This window comes from Anolis sagrei, chromosome 1 (genome assembly GCF_037176765.1).
Source record: "Anolis sagrei isolate rAnoSag1 chromosome 1, rAnoSag1.mat, whole genome shotgun sequence".
Lineage (NCBI taxonomy): Eukaryota > Metazoa > Chordata > Lepidosauria > Squamata > Dactyloidae > Anolis > Anolis sagrei.
Genome location: NC_090021.1, coordinates 328668475 through 328692629, shown reverse-complemented (window position 1 = coordinate 328692629; position 24155 = coordinate 328668475). Strand labels below are relative to the sequence as shown.

Here is a 24155-nt window from a genome sequence, read left to right as displayed (position 1 = left end):
CTATGTGGTCCTGGAACCAAACCCCAGCCCATTTTACTTAAAAGTCTATGCCAATGTTTTTCAACCTGGGGTTGGGACCCCGGTGGGGGGGGGGGGCTGTCACAAGGAGCTGTCAGAGGGGTCACCAATGACCGTCAGACAAAATATCATTTTCTGTTAGTCATAGGGGTTCTATGTGGGAAGTTTGGCCCAATTCTATCATTGGTGGGGTTCAGGATGATCGTCGATTGTCAGTGATTTATAAATCCCAGCAACTACAACTCCCAAATGTCAAGGTCTATTTTCCCCAAACTCCACTCATGTTCATATTTGAGTATATTGAATATTCATGCCAAATTTTGTCCAAATCCATCACTGTTTGAGTCCACAGTGCTTTTTGAATGGAGGTGAACTACAACTCCAAAACTCAAGGTCAATGCCCACCAAACCCTTCCAGTATTTTCTGTTGGTCATGGAAGTTCTGTGTACCCAGTTTGGTTCAATTCCATCATTGGTGGAGTTTAGAATGCTCTTTGATTGTACAAGGGTTGAATGAAAAATAATGCCTCCACCTTCATAACTCCTCAACAGATGGCAGTACTGGTATGTGGCAGGTACTGGCTTGTTCAGTAGATTCTCCTCGACAGTTCCATTTTGGCAGAAAGGTTTAGCATTGAACGATTGTGTTGTTAAAGTGCGAAGTATAGAACCCTGCGCAGACAGTCAGTCAATGCGACTTAAGCAACGTGCAGTCATTGAATTCTTGACAGAAGACATCAGCGAATGCAAGCTGTTTATGGTGATTGTGTTGATGTGAGTACTGTGTGTCGTTGGGCGAGTAAGTTTAAAGATGTTGAGGTGAGAACATCCAACTTGCATGACAAACAAAGAGTTGGACATCCTGTGACAGCAATCACCGAGTTTCACAAGCAAAAGGTTGACAGATTGATTCAGGACAATCGTCGTATGACTCAGAGAGAAATTTCAAGCATAATCAGCATTTCTGTTCCCGATAATGAAAGAAGATCTACAGGGACATCATTATGCTTCTGATGAAGACGTTGAGAGAACTGTGAGACACTGGTTGCGGAAACAGAGTGTCGACTTCTCCCGTGACGGCGTCAGAAAACTTGTTAATTGTTGGCAGAAATGTATCCAATTGACTGGGGATTATGTGGAAAAGTGAATAGTGGTAGTTAAAGAGCACATTCTAAAGATTATTTCTCCGTTTGATTTATTAAAATATTCCCATCCAAACCCAAGTAACGAAGGTGGAGGCATTACTTTTCATTCAACCCTCGTAGGTGAACTATAAATCCCAGCAACTACAACTCCCAAATGAAAAAAATCAATCCCCCTCCGCTACCCCACCAGTATTCAAATTTCAATGTATCGAATATTTGTGCCAAATTTGGTCCAGTGAATGAAAATACATTGTGTATATCAGATATTTACATTACAATTCATAACAGTAGCAACATTACAGTCATGAAGTAGTAATGAAAATAATGTTATGGATTGGGGGTCACCACAACATGAGGAACTGTATTAAGAGGTTACAGCATTAGGAAGGATGAGAACCATTGGTCTATGCTAAAATGCAGAGGAGCACATGAAAGCAATGATTCCCTAGAATCATAGAATTGGAAAAGACCTCATGGGCCATCCAGTCCAACCCCCTGCCAAGAAGCAGGTATTTGATGTGGAGGTTTAACAATGATGTTTTCCTCCACTGTTTCAGGGACTGGCACTATACCAGTGGTTCTCAACCTTTGGCTCCCCAGGTGTTTTGGCCTACAACTCCCAAAATCCCAGCCAGTTTACCAGTTGTTAGGATTTCTGGGAGTTGAAGGCCAAAACATCTGGGACCCACAGGTTGAGAAACACTGCACTATACAGTATTTGTACCCATTCAGTACAACTGTTTCTCACGGGAAACTTTCTTTCCAGGGAATCACCACTTTTCGTGGCACTGCACTACTAGCAGAAGAATCGAAGTCCCCTCACTAAAAATCCTAGGACGCAGTAGGAGGCAACCATGGGAGCTAAAGCAGCATCAAACATTTATAATGGGGTGCACCTACACCAGACATGGGCAAACCTGGGCCCTCCAGGTGTTCGACACTTCAACCCCCACAATTCCTAACAGCCAACAGTTAGGAATTATGGGAGGTGAAGTCCAAAACACCTGGAGGGCCCAAGTTTACCTGTGCCTGGTCCACACTGTAGAACTAATGCAGTTTAACAGCCATGGCTGAATGTTATGGAATCCTGGGATTTGTAGTTTGGTGAGGCACCTAACCTTCTTTGGCAGAGAAGACTAAAGACCTTGTAAACATCTCCCATGATTTCATAGCATTGAGTAGGAGCCCTTGGTGGCGCAGTGGGTTGAACCCTTGCGCGGGCAGGACTGAAGACCAACAGATTGGAGGTTTGAATCCGGAGAGAGTGCAGATGAGCTCCCTCTGTCAGCTCCAGCTCCCCATGCAGGGACATGAGAGAAACCTCCCACAAAGATGGTAAAACAACAAAACATCCAGGCGTCCCCTGGGCAACGTCCATGCAGACAGCCAATTATCTCACACCAGAAGCGACTTGCAGTTTCTCAAGTCACTCCTGACAGAAAAAATAAATAGCATTGAGCAATGGCATTTCATGTAGTATCAAACTGCAATAATTGTACAGTGTAGAATGATATACTCCAGAATGAAAGGGGATGGGAGACCTTATGTTTTGGCTTCTGGTCTTTTCTCAGACCTCTTCCCTCCCTCAACACTTCTCTCAGTTCCTTCTGACTTCACCTGCTTTCCTTTCTTTTTTCAGTTTTCTCTTCCTCTTTGAGAGTCTGCCTCTCCCTTTTGTGGTTGTTTGGGAAGGCTGGTCTTAATCAATGAGCAGAAAGAGAAAGAAGAGAAGGAAACAGAAAGGAGAAAGCAGCAACTCCAAAAGTAAACCCCAGTGAGTACACACACAGCCTCCATAAGGACAAACATCATTCCCATAAATATTTGGGCAGATGTTTAGACCATTACTAAGAACTTGTTATCATTGTCATGATTAAGAACTTTTGATGTGTACTTGTTTTAAAAAACCCTTTTTGTGTGGTTTATCAAAATAATAATGATAGGAATAATAATAACACCACATGTAACACAATCTTTTGGCCCTTGGTTATCAATATCATTTCTTCACTGGTTCTATCATAACTTTGTTTTTGCAGAACATCCTGTAGCACATTTTGCTTTAGTTTTCCAATGGCTATCTCGAAGAGCAGCGTTTCTCAACCTTCCTAATGCTGCAACCCCTTAATACAGTTCCTCATGTTGTGGTCACCCCCAAAAAATCATATTAGTTGCTACTTCATAACTGTAATTTTGCTACTGTTGTGAATTGTAATATAAAAATTTGATATGCAGGATGTATTTTCATTCACTGGACCAAATTTGGCAAAATACCCGATACGCCCACATTTGAATACTGATGGGAATTGTGGGAGTTGAAGTCCAAAACACCCAGAGGGCCAAAGTTTGGCCACGCCTGCTGTAGATGCACCCTTAAACACTGGTGTTTTTTTTTTTATTCTTGATTGGAAAGAGAGCAAATATGGTTTTAAAAACAAAAACTACATTGTACCTGTTTCCATGATACTGGTTGCTAGGTTTTTCCGGGGTGGCTCTTGATATTCTTGCACCAGAAGTCCTTCGTTTCAATTGGGTTTGCTGTTGTCGGCTGTTTTGCTTATCCGCACAAACACTGGGAACGTAGCCCTCATGGATACAGGGTTGTACTGTATTCAAAGCCCTCTAGGAATAAAAAGATATTTGCCTGTTAATATAGAGAGAAAAGGATGGGATCCTTCTAGCTTCTTAGAGTGGGGAATCCATAGCCTGGAGGCAGTCACAGAAAAAGTCCTATCTGTCCCTATTGACTTGTGGTATCCAGAACTAGACACAGTATTCTAGGTAAGGTCTAATCAAAGCAGAATAGAGTGTGATTATGACTTCCCTTTCTTTTTACACTGTACTCCTATTGATGCAGCCTACAATTGCATTGGCTTTTTAAGCTGCTGCATCACATTATTGGCTCATGTTCAGCTTGTGGTTCATTTATTTATCCTGTCAGAAGCAAAATGGGAATACAGGTGTTATATATATATATATATGAACACACAAAGTTAAAAACTTGGTATTATAGTAAATTTCCTTTGACTAGAAGCTGGCCACTTGGAGATACTCTGGTGTCACTATAAGAAGGTCCTCCATTGTGCATGTGGCAGGGCTCAGGTTGCATTGTAGTAGGTGGTCTATGGTTTGCTGTTTTCCGCACTCGCATGTTGTGGACTCCACCTTGTGGCCCCATTTCTTAAGGTTGGTTCTGCATTGCGTAGTGCCAGAGTGCAGTCTGTTCAGCGTCTTCCAAACCACCCAGTCTTCTGTGTGCCCAGGAGGAAATGTCTCATTCGGTATCAGCCAGTGATTGAACTTCTGGAGTTTTGCCTGCCACTTTTGGACTCTTGCTTGCTGAGGTGTCTAGAGAAGGGGGACTAAAATGATCAAGGGTCTGGAGAACAAGCCCTATGAGGAGCGGCTTAAGGAGCTGGGCATGTTTAGCCTGAAGAAGAGAAGGCTGAGAGGAGATATGATAGCCATGTATAAATATGTGAGAGGAAGCCACAGGGAGGAGGGAGCAAGCTTGTTTTCTGCTTCCCTGGAGACTAGGACGCGAAACAATGGCTTCAAACTACAAGAAAGGAGATTCCATCTGAACATGAGGAAGAACTTCCTGACTGTGAGAGCCGTTCAGCAATGGAACTCTCTGCCCCGGAGTGTGGTAGAGGCTCCTTCTTTGGAAGGTTTTAAACAGAGGCTGGATGGCCATCTGTCAGGGGTGATTTGAATGCAATATTCCTGCTTCTTGGCAGGGGGTTGGACTGGATGGCCCATGAGGTCTCTTCCAACTCTTTGATTCTATGATTCTATGAGGTGTTCCTGTAGATCTTAGAAAACTATTTCTTGATTTAAGGCATTGGCTTGCTGGCTGATATCCGAACAGAAAATGGGCCGGAGATGTCACTGCCTTGGTCTTTTCATTATTGGCTGCTACTTCCCAACGGATGTCAGGTGGTGGGATACTGGCTAAACAGTATAATTTCTCCAGTGGTGTTGGGCGTAAACATCCTGTCATAATAAGGCATATCTCATTAAGAGCGACATCCACTGCTTTAATGCGGTGATATGTGTTCTACTCTAGGCATGCGTACTTAGCAGCAGAGTAGCAAAACTCAAGGGCAGATGTCTTCACTGCATCTGGTTGTGATCTCCAGGTTGTGCCAGTCAACTTTAGTATGATATTATTTCTAGCACCCACCTTTTGCTTGATATTTAGGCAGTGCTTCTTAGAAGTCAGAGCATGGTTCAGAGTTTTATTTATTTGTCATGTCAGGGCAACCAGTCAATTATATTACATTTCTAACAGAACAAAGCAAACAAACAGACAAAATACAAAATTTGTGAGTTTGGTAGTTGATTAAATGTCCTTTGACCAGTATCTGGCCACTTGGAGTACTTCTGGTGTTGCTGCAAGAAGGTCCTCCATTGTGCATGTGGCAGGGCTCATTGCAGCAGGTTTGCTCTTCTCCACACTCGCATGTCGAGGATTCCACTTTTCTGAAGGTTGGCTCTGCATCTTATGGTGCCAGAGTGCAGTCTGTTCAGCGCCTTCCAAGTTGCCCAGTCCTCTGTGTGCCCGGGGGGGGGGGGGGGAGTATTTCATTTGGTATCAGCCATTGGTTGAGGTTCTGGGTTTGAGCCTGCCACATCTCAAGCTCTGAAGATGACCTAGGAAGGAATCCCACTGGGGCACTGCAGTACACCAAAATACCCGGGGGTTACTCTGAACCGTGGCAGGCATGGTTCAGAGTAACTCGCGGATATTTTGGTATGCTGCAGTGCTCCAGTGGAATTCCTTCCTAGGTCATCTTCAGAGCTCGAGATGCTTGTCTGTGGTTCACTAAGACACTAAGTACCCTACATTTCTCCCGGTTGAAATGCAATTTGTTAGCTTTGGCCGAGCTCTCTAATCTGTTAAGGTCATTTTGGATTCCAATCTTGTCCTCTGGGGTATTAGCTCTTCCTCACAATTTGGTGTCCTCTCCAAATTTGGTAAAGCATGCCTCCTATTTTGTCCTCAAAGCCCTTGAACAAGATGTTGGATAGCACTGGGTCCAGGACATAACAGTTATAGCATTATATGGGGCCATAATAATAAAAGAGCAGTGGCAAAAAGTTGTCATTCAATTCAGGGGAAGCCCCAGGATTTGCAAAGGTACAACAAATATTTTAAAACACCATCAGTGGGGTGGACCCTTCCAGAGGAAGAAACAGTAAAATGAGTGTATCCAATGTGTACGGAAAGGCAACTAACTCTTGTGGCATGATGGAAAACTCAGTGCAGGGGCAGAATTGAGAACTAGAAAAGTGAATCTGTGTCCGTCTGGAACTCTACACGAGAGCCTTCTATGCTGCAATGTCTGTACTGCTGACTTGCAAGGAAAGTCCATGATTGTTATTATTTTCTCAAAGGCTGCTAAATGGGTGGTGACAAAACAATTGAGCTGGTTGTCTGAATTTTTTCCCCCTTCTTTTTTCCTTTGTTTAAAATGTGAGCTCACGCCACAACTGACTGTCACTTCCTGGCTCTGGTTTCATACATGTGTGGCAAGAAAAGTCGATGCCAGTGTTTGCTGGGAGGCTCTCCGTCACTCCACAAACGCCATCAATAGAAAATGCATCTCTGAAGATCTTAAATTTGGGGATTGCTTCTTGCAAAGGTAAGACATCTATTTTGTTTTAGCACAAGTGTTTGGGGTTTTTTTAAAAAGAATTATTACTGATGTTCACTCAGGCCCCTTCTACACTGCCATATAATCCAGATTATCAAATCAGATAATCCCCATTATCTGCTTTGAACTGGTTTATATGAGTCTACTCTGCAGTATAATACAGATTGTCCAATCAGATAATCCACATTATCTGTTTTGAACTGGGTTATATGAGTCTACACTGCCATATAATCCAGATAGTTAAATCAGATAATCCACATTATCTGCTTTCAACTGGGTTATATGAGTCTACACTGCAATATAATACAGATTGTCAAATCAGATAATCCACATTATCTGCTTTGAACTGGTTTATATGAGTCTACACTGCAATATAATACAGATTGTCAAATCAGATAATCCACATTATCTGCTTTGAACTGGGTTATATGAGTCTACACTGCCATATAATCCAGATAGTTAAATCAGATAATCCACATTATCTGCTTTCAACTGTGTTATATGAGTCTACACTGCAATATAATACAGATTGTCAAATCAGATAATCCACATTATCTGCTTTGAACTGGTTTATATGAGTCTACACTGCAATATAATACAGATTGTCAAATCAGATAATCCACGTTATCTGCTTTCAACTGGGTTATATGAGTCTACACTGCAATATAATACAGATTGTCGAATCAGATAATCCACATTATCACTTTGAATTGGTTTATATGAGTCTACACTGCAATATAATACAGATTGTCAAATCAGATAATCCGCATTATCTGCTTTGAACTGGTTTATATGAGTACACTGCAATATAATACAGATTTTAAAATCAGATAATCCACATTATCTGCTTTGAACTGGGTTATATAAGTCTACACTGCCATATAATCCAGATTATCGAATCAGATAATCTTGATTTTATGTGGCAGTGTAGAAGGGCCCTCTGTGTTTTCTTTGCATTGCCTATGTGGAGGGAACTTGAGTTTGGGAAATTTACTTTTGGACTACATGTCCCCAAATCCCTCAGCCAACACAACCAATGAATATATTTGACTGGGAATTTGGGGGAATGCTGTCATCAAAAGTAACTTCTATAAGTTTCATCAAGGAAAATACGGGACCCTTCCACACAGTAATCTACCTACTACAATACCGTAGTATGCAGTGAAAAAATGCCATACCACAGTATATAGAAAATCTCAATGTGTGTTCCCTGGGAAACATCCTTGCAGACAGCCAATTCTCTCACACCAGAAGCGACCTGCAGTTTCTCAAGTCGCTCCTGGCATGAAAAAAAGCTTGCCAAATAGTACTCTGTTCTTTGCACTTCTTCCAATCCCCTGGTCCTATACTACGCTGTTTTGAACAATCCCATACCTGGTTCTTTTCATAGCCTGATGATCATGCCCATCTTAGTACTTCTGGTAATTGTGTGTTTGTTTGTTTGTTTGTGGATTGTTTGAGTGAGTTTTAAGGCTGTTGTTTAATAGCCTTATGTTTTATTTGGTGGTGTTTTACCTGCTTGTTATGCTTAGCTATGTTTTATTTTAGTTGTATTTTTTTTTTGTTCTAATGGACTGTTTTGCTCTGATGTTTTGTGGACATCTTGTCCCATGTGTAAGCTGGCCTTAGTCCCTTTGGGGAGATGGACGTAGGCTACAAAAATAAAGTTGTTATTATTATTATTACTATTATTATTATTTAATACATAACAAGATTGGTACACAGCAAACAAGATCGCTCTGCTGGCTGTTGTATTGGATCACACGTGTCTAGGACTGTGTGATGTATCGGCAAATAATGTGTGCAGATCCCAGTAGGGTCGCCTTTTGCAACTGGCAGATGGTAATCTTGTCAGTGCTGATTGTGTTTAAGTGCAGGCCAAGGTCTTTAGGCACTGCACCCAGTGCCTGATTACCACTGGGACCACCCTTACTGGTTTGTGCCTTTGCAGTTCGATCTTTAAATCCTCATATCGTGTCAGCTTTTCCAGTTGTTTCTCTTCAATCCTGCTGTCGCCCGGGATTGCAACATCGACTATCCACACTCTGGTTTTTTAACATGATTGGAGCCCCTGGTGGCACAGTGGGTTAAACCCCTGTGTCGGCAGGACTGACAGGTCGCAGATTCGAATCCGGGGAGAGGCGGATGAGCTCCCTCTATCAGCTCCAGCTCCTCATGCGGGGACATGAAAGAAGCTTCCCACAAGGATGATAAAAACATCAAATCATCCGGACGTCTCCTGGGCAATGTCCTTGCAGACGGCCAATTCTCTCACACCAGAAGCGACTTGCAGTTTCTCAGGTTGCTTCTGACACAATTTTAAAAAAAAACCACGATTGTGAGGTCAGGAGTATTGTGCTCCAAAACTCTCAGTCTGAATCCTGAAGTCTCAGAGTAGGTTGACGTGTTCATTTTCTGTAACTTTTTCAGGCTTGATCCCACTAGTTCTTTGACGCAGGCAGATGGTGTTTGTGGCACAAGTTTCAGTGAACCATCTGAGCAACGGTTTTATGCCTCTGCTTATAGTCTGTGTGCACGATTTTCTTGCAACACCTGAGGATATGATCAATTGTTTCATCTGCTTCCTTGTAGAGTCTACATTTGGGATCTGTTGTCGACTTTTCAATTCTGATTCTGATGGCATTTGTTCTAATGGCTTGTTCTTGGGCTGCCAGAATCAGGCCCTCCATTTCCTTTTTCATTATTATTATTATTATTTGATACATAACAAGGTTAGTACACAGCAAACAAGATCACTATTCTGGCTTTTGTATTTGATCACACGTTGGATACTTCCCAAGTGTCTAGAACTGTGTGGTGTATTGGAGAATAATGTGTGCAGATCCCAGTAGCGTAGCCTTTTGCTGCTGACAGATTTTATTTATTTATTTATTGGCATTATATATATCCCGCCCTTATCAGCCTTCAGGCGACTCAGGGCGGTCTACATATCGGTACAATTCGATGCCATCAATACATACATTCAAAAAGCAAAAACAATTAAGTGCATTTAGACAAAAAATACAATTTAAAAAGAGCTATATCCTCTCATTCTAATCCTCATCCGTTTCATCGTCTTGGCTGTTCCTGGGTCATTCTCCATCTCAAGCTTGACTATCTATTCCGGGGTTCCGAATGCTTGCTCGAAGAGCCAGGTTTTTACTCTCTTCCGAAAAGTCAGGAGGGAGGGGGCTGATCTAATATCCCTAGGCAGGGAGTTCCACAGCCGAGGGGCTACCACAGAGAAGGCCCTGTCCCTCATCCCCGCCAAGCGTGCTTGCGAAGCAGACGGGATCGAGAGCAGGGCCTCCTCAGATGATCTTAACTTCTTGGAGGGTTCGTAGGAAGAGATGCGTTCGGATAGGTAGGCTGGGCCAGAACCGTTTAGGGTTGATTTTGTCAGCACTGAGTGTTTTTAAGTGCAAGCCAAGGTCTTTAGGCACTGCACCAGTGTGCCAGTCACCACTGGGATCACCTTTACTGGCTTGTGCCAGAGTCTTTGCAGTTTTATTTTTAAATCCTCATATCATCATCATCATTATTTTCTTTCTTTTTTAATACCACATAAAAGATAGAGAAAATGCGTCTAGAACATAGCCATATAACCCGGAAAACCTACAACAACCCACATCAAAGATACATTCTGATTTTTAAAAAAAAGTATCCATTGATTTCTCTTTGATCAAACAAGATAATTTGTCAATCTATTTCTAGCATTTTTATAATCTGATTTTCACTTGAAAGTCAATCTATACTCTTCCGTTTGCGCATGAAGTTTTCCCCCTGCTAAGATCATAGTGGAGTATCTTAAAGTTTGACTTTTTAATCTTTTCATTTGATAGACGCAGTAAAAATAAAGTTGGATCAAGTTCTAGTTTGGTTTTGAAAATTTCTTGTAGCACATTCTGCTTCATCTTCTAAGCATTTTTTTTTTGCCTTTATGACACGCCCGCCACGTATGATAAAACGTTGCTTGGTAGGAACTTTCCTGTAATGAAACTTGTGGTGATTCCCCTTAGAGAATTAAAATAAATAAATGCTAGAAGCCAGTCCTGCCCCTAATGTTGAAGTCTTTCTCACAACTGTCTCTGGTACATTGGTTTTGCAGGGTGACATAATGCTTTAGCTTTGCTCGTGGACCAGATGGTTTGTTTGTTTTAATTATAGTATTCTCAACTCATTGTTTCTGTTTTAATGGATTTTGATACATTATTATTATTGTTAACACATATTATTTTTGCCAATAATGTCACTCAAGGTAATACATAGCATAGCATATAACATGCAACCCCAATTAACAATTATACAAAAGTATACATAATTCTTAAAACAGTTTCAGAACAGAACTTTGCAGTAGGAGAGTGACAAATATAGGTAATGATTGGGTTGCTGTGAGTTTTCCAGAATGCATGGCCATGTTCCAGAAGCATTCTCTCCTGACATTTTGCCCACATCTATAAAAAGCATCCTCAGAAGTTGAGGCGTCTGTTGGAAACTAGGCAAGTGGGGTTTATATATCTATGGAATGATGTCCAGGGTGGGAGAAAGAATTCTTGTCTTCTGGAGGCAAGTGTGAATGTTGCAGATGGCCAACTTGATTAGCATTGAATAGCCTTGCAGCTTCAAAGCCTGGCTGCTTCCTGATTATTTACTGTCCAGAAATGCTGGACCACTCTACAAACCACAATATCAAACTACACAGAGAAGCCATGGAAATCCACAAGCATGTGGACAATTTCAGCAGAAAGGAGGAAAGAAAATCTGGCTGCCGGTATTTTAAAAACTCTAAAATCAGAACAGTTATTAATGAGCAACACTCAGAAAACAGGGGAAATCCAGACAGAAAACAATCGGGGCCAGCTAACACCTCCCAAAAAAGGATTCCCCCAAGCAGGAAGCAGCCAGGCTTTGAAGCTGCAAGGCTATTCAATGCTAATCAAGCTGGCCAATTACAGCATTCATACTTGCCTCAAACAGACAAGAGTCCTTTCTCCCACCTTTGACCTTCCACAGATATATAAACTCCTCTTGCCTAGTTTCCAACAGACCTCACAATCTGTGAGGATGGCTGCCATAGATGTGGACAAAACGTCAGGGGAGAATGCTTCTGGGACATGGCCATACAGCACGGAAAACTCAGACAACCCAGTGATTCTAGCCATGAAAGCCTTCAACAACACATAGGTAATTATCATCTGGACTCTTCAGACTTGACAGCCTTATAGAATATAGCCTCTTTAACTAGCAATATGTTTGGCTCAGAGTTTTGGAAAAGTTCCTTTTTGAATTATGCTTCCCAGAAGCCTCCAGCCAAGCACTGGCCATGCTGGCTAGGAGAGTCTGAAAGTGAGAGTACAAAATACTTTTTCCACAATCAGGTATTTTTACTAGCTCCAGATATAGGCAGACTTCCACTTTTTGGAATTTATTTTGTCAGGTGCAAAACAACCGGCTGGTGGGGAAGTGGGGAAGGGTGCTGCTGACATACACTGAGAAATAAGGAACAACGTTTTTCTCCGCACATGTTCATCACCGCAAATTGTTCTCGCACCAAACTAAGCTTCTGGTACTTTCACATTAAAATCCACTCCTTCTTTCTTCCAAACTTTCTTGCTTTTAGTACCTTATGTGAAGGTGCATCTACACTGTTGAACTAATGCAGTCAAGCACCACTCAATGGCCGTGACTCAATGCTATGGAATCATGGGAGTTGTAGTTTGTCAAGTCTTTAGCTTTCTCTGCCAAAGAGTGCTGATGCTTCACAAAACAATACTTTAATTGCCATGGTTGCATCCAAAAGGGCTGGAGGATTTGTAACTCGATGTAGCCCTCAAGTTCTTTGGAAAAGAATTCTCATTGTTTTTGTTGATGATGATTGCTGTCAAATTGACCGTGACTTATGACAACCCTGTGAATTTTTTGATGTTGGTTTGTGTTGGAGCTCAGCCTGTGATTGTGTTTCAGGATCAGGGTGCTTTGGATGTGGGGAGTGATGTCAATGACTTTCAAGATGGCAATGGTTGGTCAGTGAGATTGATGCAGAGAATGACCTGGAGACCCCTATTCAAAGTGTAGTTTCCCATGAGAATATCCCTGAAGGGTGTGGGGATGATGATGTACTCCCTGAATTGCTAGCAGAGAGTTCCCGGGATTTGGGGCTTGAAAACAACTCGGCACCTGCAGAAATTAATGAACAAATAGATAAAAGGCAGGAGATTAGTCAGAACAGACAGGCCGAACAGTGCCTTCGACATTCTGTCAGGCTCCGACAGAAAAAGATAAGGGAGTCTCAATTAAAGTGAAACCAATTTCTGAGTGTGGGGAATAGCTTAATGAGGGGATAAAAGTTCCAAGTATGGGAAATGTAGTCAGATGAAGCATCATTTAGAATCAAGTTAAGTTCTCATCCTTGTTTCATGGAAACCTTGCTTGGAAGATTCATGCTGAAGTATTTCTTGTTTCATGATTTTGATTCTTGTATTTTATGATTGCATACTCAAGCCTTGGATTAATGTTTCCTGGGTTTTATTACATTAGAGAAGTGTGGTCTTTGTTTTCATTGACTTTGCTGAACTGTACCCTGGACTATTTTGTTCTTGCTTATCTTTTTACTTAATTGGATTTACATATTTCTTTAAAGTGCTTTCTATTCTGCTGCTTTTTATTTATCTTCAATAAAAGGATTGTTTTTACCTATTCAACGTGTGGTGATTAGAACCAGAGGGCTCTTCCTGTCCTGGGGTGCAACAGTTTGTTCGCAGGTTATACATGTTGGTTCTTTGTATCCTAAAAACGTGGTCACAGTCGACTAGAGGGCGAAAACTTCTTTGTATCCTAAAAACATGGTCACAGTTGACTAAAGGGCGAAAACTTTACCCTGGCAAGGGAAACTTCGTACTCCAGACGTTTAATGAAGTTTCTAACACAAAATCAAAAAATTTACCATATAATCAACTTTCTCCATCTTTTCAGGATAAAGCAATGGAGAACAGACATGTATAACCCAGGAAAAACTTGTATGAATGATGTGCATATTTGCATCTGCTCATTTAAAGTTTTTTTAAAAAACACCGAAATTGGCAAGTGGCCATCTTGCAGGCTTCAAAGTCCAGTAACGAAGCAGCAAGTCTGGATGTTGCAGGCAGAAATCCCAGGACCAACAGGTCTGTGTGCGAACCTGCTGTCAAGTCCTGGATTTTTTTGCCCTTTGTGGAAAACTCACAATTTGGTGCTGTCTGGAAGTGCCCTTTCAGTCAGAAAGTTCTTCCTAATGTTCAGGTGAACTCTCCTTTCCTGTAATTTGAACCCATTGCTCTGCATCCTAGTTTCCAGAGCAGCAGAAAACAAGCCTGCTCCCTCTTCCTTATGACATCCTTTCAAGTATTTGAACATAGGGATGGGTGTCTCCTTTCAACCTTCTCTGCTGTAGGCTAAACATATCCAACTCTTTAAGATGCTCCTCGGAGGGATTCATAGTCTCCAGACCTTTGATCATTTTAGTTGCCCTCCTCTGGACACGTTCCAGCTTGTGAATATTCCTCTTAAATTGTAGTGCCCAGAATTGGACACACTATTCCAGGTGAGGTCTGGCCAAAGCAGAATAGAGAGACACCATTACTTCCCTTGATTTAGACACTATACGCCTTTTGATGCAGTCAGCTTGTTTGAAATGTGCTTCTGCAGGTAACATAGTGAACAACATGTTTAGGGAAAGTCTGGGCAAAGTGGGGTTGCATGTGGTTACTTTAGAGTCCTTCAACTCCTCCAGACTCCCTAGCCTTGGACTCGTCTGCCCCCTCTTAAAAAAAACTAAAAACACTTGATAACTTTCCTGGAAGTTATCAAGAGCTGCCTTTCATCTTTGAAATAGGTTGCAGGGCCCCCTATTTTTAAAAAAATACCTGTTTTTCAAAACCAAAAATAGGTCACATATATTTTTAAATATATGGCGTTCTGCCCATTTCTCTACATTGAAAGCTAACTCCCTGCTGTTTCCTTTCTCAGCCATTTCTGCCTTGTGGCTTGCTTTGTTTTTCCGAATTGGGCGTTAACCTCCGTGGACTTCTCAAGCAATGCTTAACTGGTTCAGGAAGTGACTTTATATTGGTCCTTCCATGCAGGAAAGTTGGCATGACCAGTCTGGGTGAATGGGGTCATTCCGGGATGTGAAGATACTAAACTCCCTACATACAAGAGTTAAATGAAAAATAATGCCTTCACCATCGTTATTTGGGTTTGGATGGGAATATTTTAATAAATCAAATGCAGAAATAATCCTTAGAATGTACTCTTTAACTCCCACTATTAACTTTTTGACATAATCACCAGGCAATTGGATACATTTCTGTCAACGATGAACAAGTTTTCTGAAGCCGTCACGGAAGTAGTCAACACTCTGTTTCCACAACCCATCATGCACAGATCTTCCAATGGCCTAGCAAAGCAATAATGTGACCCACATGTTCTTGTAAAATGCCAATCATGCTTGAAATTTCTCTCCGAGTGATATAACGACCATCCTAAATCACTCTGTCAACCTTTTGCTTGTGGAATTGCTGTCACAGGACGACCAACTCTTTGTTTGTCACCCAGGTCAGATGTTCCCACCTCAGCATCTTTAAACTTTCTTGCTCAACGACACACAGTACTCACTTCAACACAATCACCATAAACAAAGAAGCCCCCGGTGGCACAGTGGGTTAAACCCCTGTACCGGCAGGACTGAAGACCGACAGGTCGCAGGTTCAAATCCGGGGAGAGGCGAATGAGCTCCCTCTATCATCTCCAGCTCCTCATGCAGGGACATGAGATAAGCCTCCCACAAGGATAATAAAACATCAAATCATCCAGGCGTCCCCTGGGCAATGTCCTTGCAGACGGCCAATTCTCTCACACCAGAAGCGACTTGCAGTTTCTCAGGTCACTTCTGACACGACCAAAAAAACCATAAACAGCTTGTATTCTCTGATTAATCTACTTTGGGGTGACACCTTCTGCTACCAATTCAATGACTGCACGTTGTTTAAGTCACATTGACCAACTGTCTGCACGAGGTTCCATTCTTTGCACTTTAACAACACAACCGTTCAATGCTAAGGCTTCCTGCCAAAATGGAACTGTAGAGGAAAGTCTACTGAACAAGTCAGTACCTGCCGCATACCAGTACTGCCATCTGTTGAGGAGTTACGAAGGTGGAGGCATTACTTTTCATTCAACCCTCATAGATACTGCAACAGACCCACCAAAGTAGTATCTAGGGAAGTGAAAAAAACCTCGAGTAAAGAAAGGTCCCCAAAGGCTATAGAAAGATAGGTGCCAAATGTGGCGCAGGGGTACATTTTGAACACTTTCCTATAAGGATCTTGCTTCTTCAAAAGCTGTACTAGCAGGCTTAATTGTTTCTGAATTATACATACATAATACTTTTCCATGGTGTTTCTGTATCCTCTTTCACAGGGTGAGTATGTTGTCCTCAGATCCTCATTTGTGAAATATGAAATCAAACTAGGAACTGGTTACTTTCACAAGAGAAGAGAACCGTACGTTATTGCAAAACCAGCCTGCGTGTGCCAGAGGACATTGCCTTCATGATCAGAAATTAGTACTTTCTAGAGATAGGGATTTTAATTAGGATCACAGTCGGCTGGCAAAGGATTCAATTTCCTCTTTCCATCTGCTGTGTATTATTGATCCTTGCACAAAATTTTCACAGCTGCTATATATTGGTAAGGGGGAAAAGATGCTTAGAGTGTTTGTAAACATATATTTTAACACAAAGTTTGGCAAAATTACTGTTTTTGAACCACAGCTCTTCTAATCTCCCGAGCTGGGGACTTGGCGACATTAAAGTTCCACAAACTAACTTCATGAAACTATGGTTTAACATCACATATAATTTGAAATCCGAGAGAATATGGAGCAGGACCACCCCATTAATTAGGTCGAAGGAAGCAGCCACCTCAGCAACAGATGTTGGATGACAGGAAATGTTGGCAGGTGTTAGAAGACAGAGTTGTTTTCACTTCACGTTCTGTCCTTTGTGCTTCCCGTTCTGGCCAGCTGTCCCATCCCATTGTCAGCGTTGAGGTAAAACTTAAAAGTCCATCTGTCTAGCTTCTGTTCATTGGATGTGGGACAACATCTCATTTGCTTCAGACTGGCCATCATTTGATGGCAGAGGTTCTGATATTTTTTAAAGAACAAGAGTTTGGAAATGCTCCTTTTGGACTATAGCTCTCAAAGCACCTTAGCTAGAAGGTCTATTGGCAGTGCTGGGGGATTTTGGGAGCACTATTCCAAAAAATAAACTTCTCCAAGATATTTATTTACTATATTTATATCCCACCTTTCTCAACCCTGAAGGGGACTCAAGGTGGCTTACAGCATAGGCAATATTGAAATTGAATCCAGACAAGACAAAGGTCCTACTGGTCAGTCGTAAGGCCGAACAGGGCATAGGGTTACAGCCAGTGTTAGACGGGGTTGCACTCCCCCTGAAGACGCAGGTTCGCAGCTTGGGAGTGATCCTGGACTCATCGCTGAGCCTGGAACCCCAGGTCTTGGCGGTGACCGGGAGAGCTTTTGCACAATTAAAACTTGTGCACCAGCTGCGCCCGTACCTTGGGAAGTCGGATCTGGCCACGGCGCTCTTGTTACATCCCGGTTAGATTACTGCAACGCACTCTACGTGGGGTTGCCTTTGAAGACTGTTCGGAAACTTCAATTAGTCCAGCGGGAGGCAGCCAGACTGCTCACCGGAGCGTCATACAGGGAGCATACCACCCCCGTTATGTCAGCTCCACTGGCTGCCGATCCAGTTCCGAGCACAATTCAAAGTGCTGGTTTTGACCTACAAAACTCTACACGGTTCTGGCCCAGCGTATCTGTCCGAACGCATCTCCCTTTACGTCCCACCTCGGAATTTGAGATCGTCTGGGAAGGCCTTGCTCTCGGCCCCGCCTCTGTCACAAGTGAGATTGGCGGGGACGAGGAGCAGGGCCTTCTCAGTGGTGGTTCCTCACCTATGGAATTCACTCCCCGGGGAAATTAGATCAGCAACATCCCTCCTTTCCTTCAGAAAGAAATTAAAAACATGGATGTGGGACCAGGCGTTTGGGCAATCTGGCAGATGAATAAAGGACTGTGACGACGGATAGGAATGGACAATGTGGAACGAAATATGACTCTGAGTTGGCGAACACTGTGTCTGAGATTGGCTATCGATTGTGTGATATATTGTTGTTTTATTGTTTTAATTGTTGACCATTTATTATTGTTTTTATATGTTATTGTATTATATGGGCACCAAGATGTGCCTTTTTGTAAGCCGCCCTGAGCCCCCCCTCGGGGGTTGAGAAGGGCAGGGTAGAAGTATACGAAATAAATAAATAAATAAATAAATAAATAATTTAATGCCTTAAAACCAATATACATCCAATATACAATTAAATAAACTTTTCAATTAAAATTTTAAAAACGAACTTACAATCATTAAATATTTAAACATTACAATTACTACTATAAACCACTTTATCCGCAATCATAGACCAGGCCATTCCGATAATCATTACACATAATTCCAAGTCCATCTATTGCACTGTGTTATTCACCAAAGGCTTGATCCCAAAGCCACATTTTCACTATCTTTCTGAAGGTCAGGAGGGAAGGGGCTGATCTAATATTGCTTGAGAGGGAGTTCCACAGCTGAGGGGCTACCACTGAGAAGGCTCTGTCTCTCATTCCCACTAATCGTGCCTGCGAAGCTGGTGGGACTGAGAGCAGGGCCTCTCCGAATGATCTTAATCTTTGAGATGGTTCATACAGGGAGATATGTTCCCTGGGACACAACCATTTATGGCTTTATAGGCTAAAGCCAGCACTTTGAATTGTGCTCAGTAGGAGACTGGCAGCCAGCGGAGCTGATATAACAGGGGGGTTGTATGCTCCATGTATGCCACTCCAGTGAGCTATCTGGCTGCCACCCGTCAGACCATTTGGAGCTTAAACAAGGATTTAACCCATTGCACCACCACAGCTCCCGTATTTCTCAGTTGATTTGAGAACAGTTAATAACACCCACTGGGGCTGGGAGAATGTGATTTTCTCATGTTCACTCAGTGAGTTCACTGCTAAGCATGGATTCAAACCCTGATCTCCAAAATCATAGTCCAGCACTCAAACCACTCTGCTTTCCAGTTTACCTTTCACTTTATAAGCCTGATTATTGGGCCAATATTTGTGGATTTTATAAGCAATATCATATTTTCCAGTGAGTCATGTCATCTCATGTTATGCCCTCAACGCAATAGCCTCAGTTTAGTCATTTTGTACAAAGAGTTCAGACTTAATTTGCTTCCACACCCATTTGTTTATCATTTTTGGCAATCGATTTTACCCTTAAAACTCTCTTTTGTAAAACTCTCCTGCATTCTTGGAATGATTTACTTTCTTGTCAGCTGTCTTCACTGTCCAGCTATCATAATTATAAATACTATGGCAAGGACGATTATGATGTTTGTGTTTCTCCTGATACAACTTTCTATTTAAAGGTTTTGTCTGGTTCCTTCATATCTGCCCTTCCAAGTCTCAATTGTCTTCTGATTTCTTGAGTACAGCCTCTATTTTAGCTAATGAGTGAGCCACAGTCTAGAAATCCTTTTTTTAATTTCAATGACTTCATCAAAACCAATATTTGAGGCACCAGGGAGGACTACTTGTGTTTCTTGGTTTGATACGACCTCAACTGATTCTTACACATAACAAGACAGCAAACATAAATGAGAAAAGGAAATGAGAACGGGTGTAGACAAGATATGGCAGAGATAGGAAAGGCTATGTGAGCTGAAGTGCTACCTAGCTTCAGCTAAAGATGACACATTGCCTAACCTACTTCTGTGTTACTTGTGCAAGATGCAATGGAGCAAGACGGAGGGGAACCACAACCCAATGTGGTCATCTCAGTCATGGAAGCATTGCAGAATCTACTACTATGGCTATGGAACACTCTCCCGGTTGAAGTTAGACAGGCGCCCTCCTTGATGGCCTTCCGTAGGGGCCTAAAAACATGGCTCTTTGAGCAGGCCTTCAACTAAGTATAGTTAATTGACACTGGAATGAATTAAGACTGCGAATTTTGGCTATGACCCCAGGACTTGACGAAGCGGATTTTTAGTTGTGTTGTATCTGTCTGTTTTGTATGTCTAGACCTGCTGTACACTGTCTTCTTTGTGTTGTTCACCGCCCCGAGTCGCCTCCGGGCTGAGAGGGGCGGTCAATAAATGCAATAAATAAATAAATAAATAAATAAATACTACAACAACCAGGACAGGAGAAACAATTCAAAGGCATGCTGGGTAGCAAAGAAGGAGAGCTCAGGGCACATCTTTTAAGTTGCAAAATGCTCAAACTGGTTGCAAATCAAATATTGCAGAATGTCTCCAATATGTGAACTGGTTAAAATCCGGGGAGCGGCATAAGCTCCCACTATTAAGCCCAGCTTCTGCCAACCTAGCAGTTTGAAAACATGCAAATGTGAGATCAATAGGTGCCACTTCTGCGGGAAGGTAAGGGTGCTCCATGCAGTTATGCTGACCACATGACCTTGGAGGTATCTACGAACAACGCCAGCTCTTCGGCTTAGAAATTGAGATGAGCATCACCCCCCAGAGTCAAATACGACTAGACTTAATGCCAGGGGAAACCTTTACTTTACCTAAGTTTAATTATGTTTGAATATTATAATATATTTGTTTTTGAGTTATTATGCTGTGAACCACTTGGGGTCTCAATACTGGGGGAAAGATGGTGTACTAATAGTAGTCCCAGTAGGAATATTGAAAACCGTTCTAGTAATAGTAGCAATAATTGAACATTTGGACCTCCATATTTGTAGGTTTGACTTTTTTGGATTTGATTATTCATGGGTTTAATTTAAAATGTCCTCTGTAGGAATATCTGCATCCTCAAGTCTGACTCAATGGGCAACTTCCTCCAGTCATGCTGGAAGACCTAGATATTCCTATAGAGAACACCTCTTTTGGAATCTCTTGGCCCTCCAGTGCGATCCTATCCAGCAGAAGTTGACCAAAGTGCAGTGCCGGAGAACCTACAAATTCTTGGAGAGGTGTTCTTTCCAGGAAAATAATAGCAATTACTTTATCTGCAGTTTTTCACGTTCACAACAGCCTTGCGCCTCTAACTCTAGAGAATGTGAAGGGCTGAGTGAAATAATAATAATAATAACATTGTTGATATGTTATGACCTTCAGCACCACCACCTCCATCATTAAACTATGAAAGCAATGACGACAATGAAGGAGGAAGAGGATGGGAGAGCAGGTTTAGTTCCTCACCCTGTTTCAACATATCTAATGGTGTTCTTTTTTTCTCTCGTTATAGGCCTATTGATAGCCCAGATGAAGGACATGTTTGTTGGATGATCCTGCGCATGGTGGCAACATGTGCAATTCCACCGTTATGCCATATGAAAACAGCCGGCAACTTTTGGTTGTTGTGTACAGTGTCATCTTTGCTGTGGGGCTCCCAACCAACTTCTTAACAGCCATCCTCACCTTCATGCAGATCAGGAGGAAAAACATCACTGCCATCTACCTGCTTGGCCTGTCACTGTGTGAGCTGATGTACTTGAGCACGCTCCCCCTCTGGATTATCTATGTGCAAAATGACCACAAGTGGACAATGGGGATGCAGTCATGCCATGTGACCGGCTACATCTTCTTCTGCAACATCTACATCAGCATCCTTCTCTTGTGCTGTATTTCCGCCGATCGTTACGTGGCAGTCGTTCAGGCCCTGGAGAGCAGGGGAAAATGGTATCGGAGCCAAAGAACTGCTACTGTGATCACAGTTGCTCTCTTCGCTGTGGTTGCAGTGATCTATTGTCCTGTATTTTTCGTAAAGGACATCCAAAACTCAAATTTCACCACATGCTTTGAATCACCCTTCAACACTCAGCTGGCCTATTACAATGCCTCCCGCTTCTTTGTAGGCTTTATTGTCCCTTTGCTGATCCTGATTTTCATGAACTACAAAATTTTTCAAAGCATTAAGACCAGCTGTAGCCTCAGCCCACTGCAGAAAGCTAAAGTTAAGCGCCTGGCTATTGCCGTCATTGTCATCTTTCTTATCTGCTTTGCTCCCTACCACTGCATTGTACTCATACGCGCCATCTTCTATTTACTGTATCCAAACGAGAACTGTGGTTTTGAAAAAAAGATCTACACCACATCAGTGGTGTTCCTGTGCTTTTCCACTGCCAACGCTGTGGCCGACCCATTCATCTATGTGCTGGCCAGTGAAAATGCCAGAAAGGAAATATGCCGAACTTTCCAGTTCTGTGGGTTTCGGCTCTCCAACGTTTCGCAGACAGAGAGTAGCAAGGTTCAGGATTCTCCTTCTCAGATATCTCCACGAAAGGAGACACTTACAGTTGGAAATCCAGAGAACAGGTAGCACATCTTTCCTCTACGGAAGCTCCATAGCAATAAGAAGAGGGAGATAATAGTCTGATGTTTTTCCTTATGGGCTTGAGGTCGAGAAAAAGCTTGCCTGCTCTAGGAAAGAGCGTGAACCATTCCACTGCACGTGGTGAATAGCCCTTTGAGTACATCATGGTTGTTGTTTACAATGGGATGATGTCATGACATTTGGATTTGCAGCTGGATCTGAACATTTTGCAGAACATGATAATGTACTAGGAATGGGGCACACAGAAGGTTCAAACTGGTGGGTCAGACAACACAACTCACGGGTGGTAGATAATCTGATTATCATCCGCTGGGTTGAGAGCAAGAGTGATGTATAGCTGTTTATGACAATTTTAAATGGAGAGAGGAATAATAAACACTATTGCCTTTCTGGGGTCATTTGTTATATCATGCTGATTCTTGTCTAAACATTTATGTTGTCTTAAATAAATGACCCAATATTTTACTGATTTTATTACTGCTTCCAATACCAACAAGTCTGCTTTAATAGCAATCCTTTAGGCTGCTCTGTACACAATTTTCTTCCTCAGGGATGGCTGCAGGAAAATGTCATAGCCCCCAGGACCAGCCAACTTCCTGAACTCCCAAATATTATCATTTTATTTATTTACTGTACTTATACCCCACCCTTCTCACCCCCAAAGGGGGACTCAGGGCAGTTTACAAACTATGGCAATAATTCAGTGACAGAGTCAGACAATAACAATATCAGTAAAACTGTGCTGGTACGGCTATACCAGGAGCTCCAACTTTGTTTGCTTTGTATTAAATGTTTGCTTACAGTCCAGGGTTTCAGGGATTCTGCAGAGGGGTGGCTTCCTTTGGTTGCAGTCGTAGGGCAAGTCACCTGTCCATCGTCATTAAGTTTTGGTTCTGCCCCTTGTTCAGGGCAATTGGGAAGGGAAGGGAGCCATTTTTAGTTAGTCTCAGTAAGGAAAGCTAGTTTAGAGGTCATGTACAAGCTTCTCCTGTACAAAAGCTTCAACCCTTAAGACTTTCTGGAGGAGAACAGTCTTAAGAGCATCCAAAAATCTCCAAAGATTTCCAGGGAAACAACCCTAAAGCTTTGAGGAATTTCAGAGGGTAAAAGTTTGGAAGACCAAAGAACTCGAGCTGGAGAATCTACTGGCCTTACTGGTAGGTCCACTCGGTGCTTGAGACGCAGTTCGACCCGGTAGCGGAGCCCACATCAGTAAGACTTAGATTACAGTCAGCCCAGGAGAAGTTAAAAAATAGATTTTCCTTTAAAGTAAAGAAGCAGTTATTTAAGACAGTTGCCTGTCCTTCGTGGGCAAGATTAGGAAGCCACCAGTTGCATAAAATCCTGGAAGCATTTGTTTAACTTTATTGAAGACAAGAAAAGTTTCTGTTTGATTGTTCATTAATAAAGGACTTTGTTATACTTCTATAAGCCATCTAATGACCATTTGTGGTGGAAAATCTCTGATGCAGTAAATAACTTAAGAGATTTTCTTGTTGCTGTTACAAAGTCGAGAACAACTGTGCCAATTTTGAAGGTCATCCAAGATACAGAATTATCTTTATCAAGGTTTTTGGGCACTCAAGAAAGCCACATTTTGACATTAAAATATTTTGTATAGTCCAATATGAGCATACGAAAGGAAGACATTTTTCAAGTAACAATACTTCAACCCACTGAGGACAGAATACTTTGAATCCAATATTTCATGGTGTTCATGCCAACATGGCACTGAAAATACGTTGCATAGGTTTACCTCTGTGAATGAGATTACTCATGGGGCCTGTTATGCAAAAATAGCCTTTCTCCCCAAACTTTTTCATTTCATGTTGTCTCATCATATGTCTAA

General features: G+C 42.1%; 1 protein-coding gene across 1 annotated transcript; it reads left to right on the top strand.

Moving 5' to 3' along the window:
- Positions 1-6627: 6627 nt before the first annotated feature.
- GPR132 (G protein-coupled receptor 132) lies at positions 6628-23739 on the top strand. The gene is made up of 2 exons (XM_060754883.2): positions 6628-6808; positions 21218-23739. Exon 2 carries the CDS (start codon positions 21278-21280, stop codon positions 22289-22291), a length of 1014 nt encoding a protein of 337 aa, XP_060610866.2. The 5' UTR covers positions 6628-6808; positions 21218-21277; the 3' UTR covers positions 22292-23739.
- Positions 23740-24155: the final 416 nt, after the last annotated feature.

Coding starts and splice junctions, on each gene's coding strand:
- GPR132 (XM_060754883.2), top strand. CDS start 21,278: ATGTGCAATTCCACCGTTATGCCATATGAAAACAGCCGGCAACTTTTG.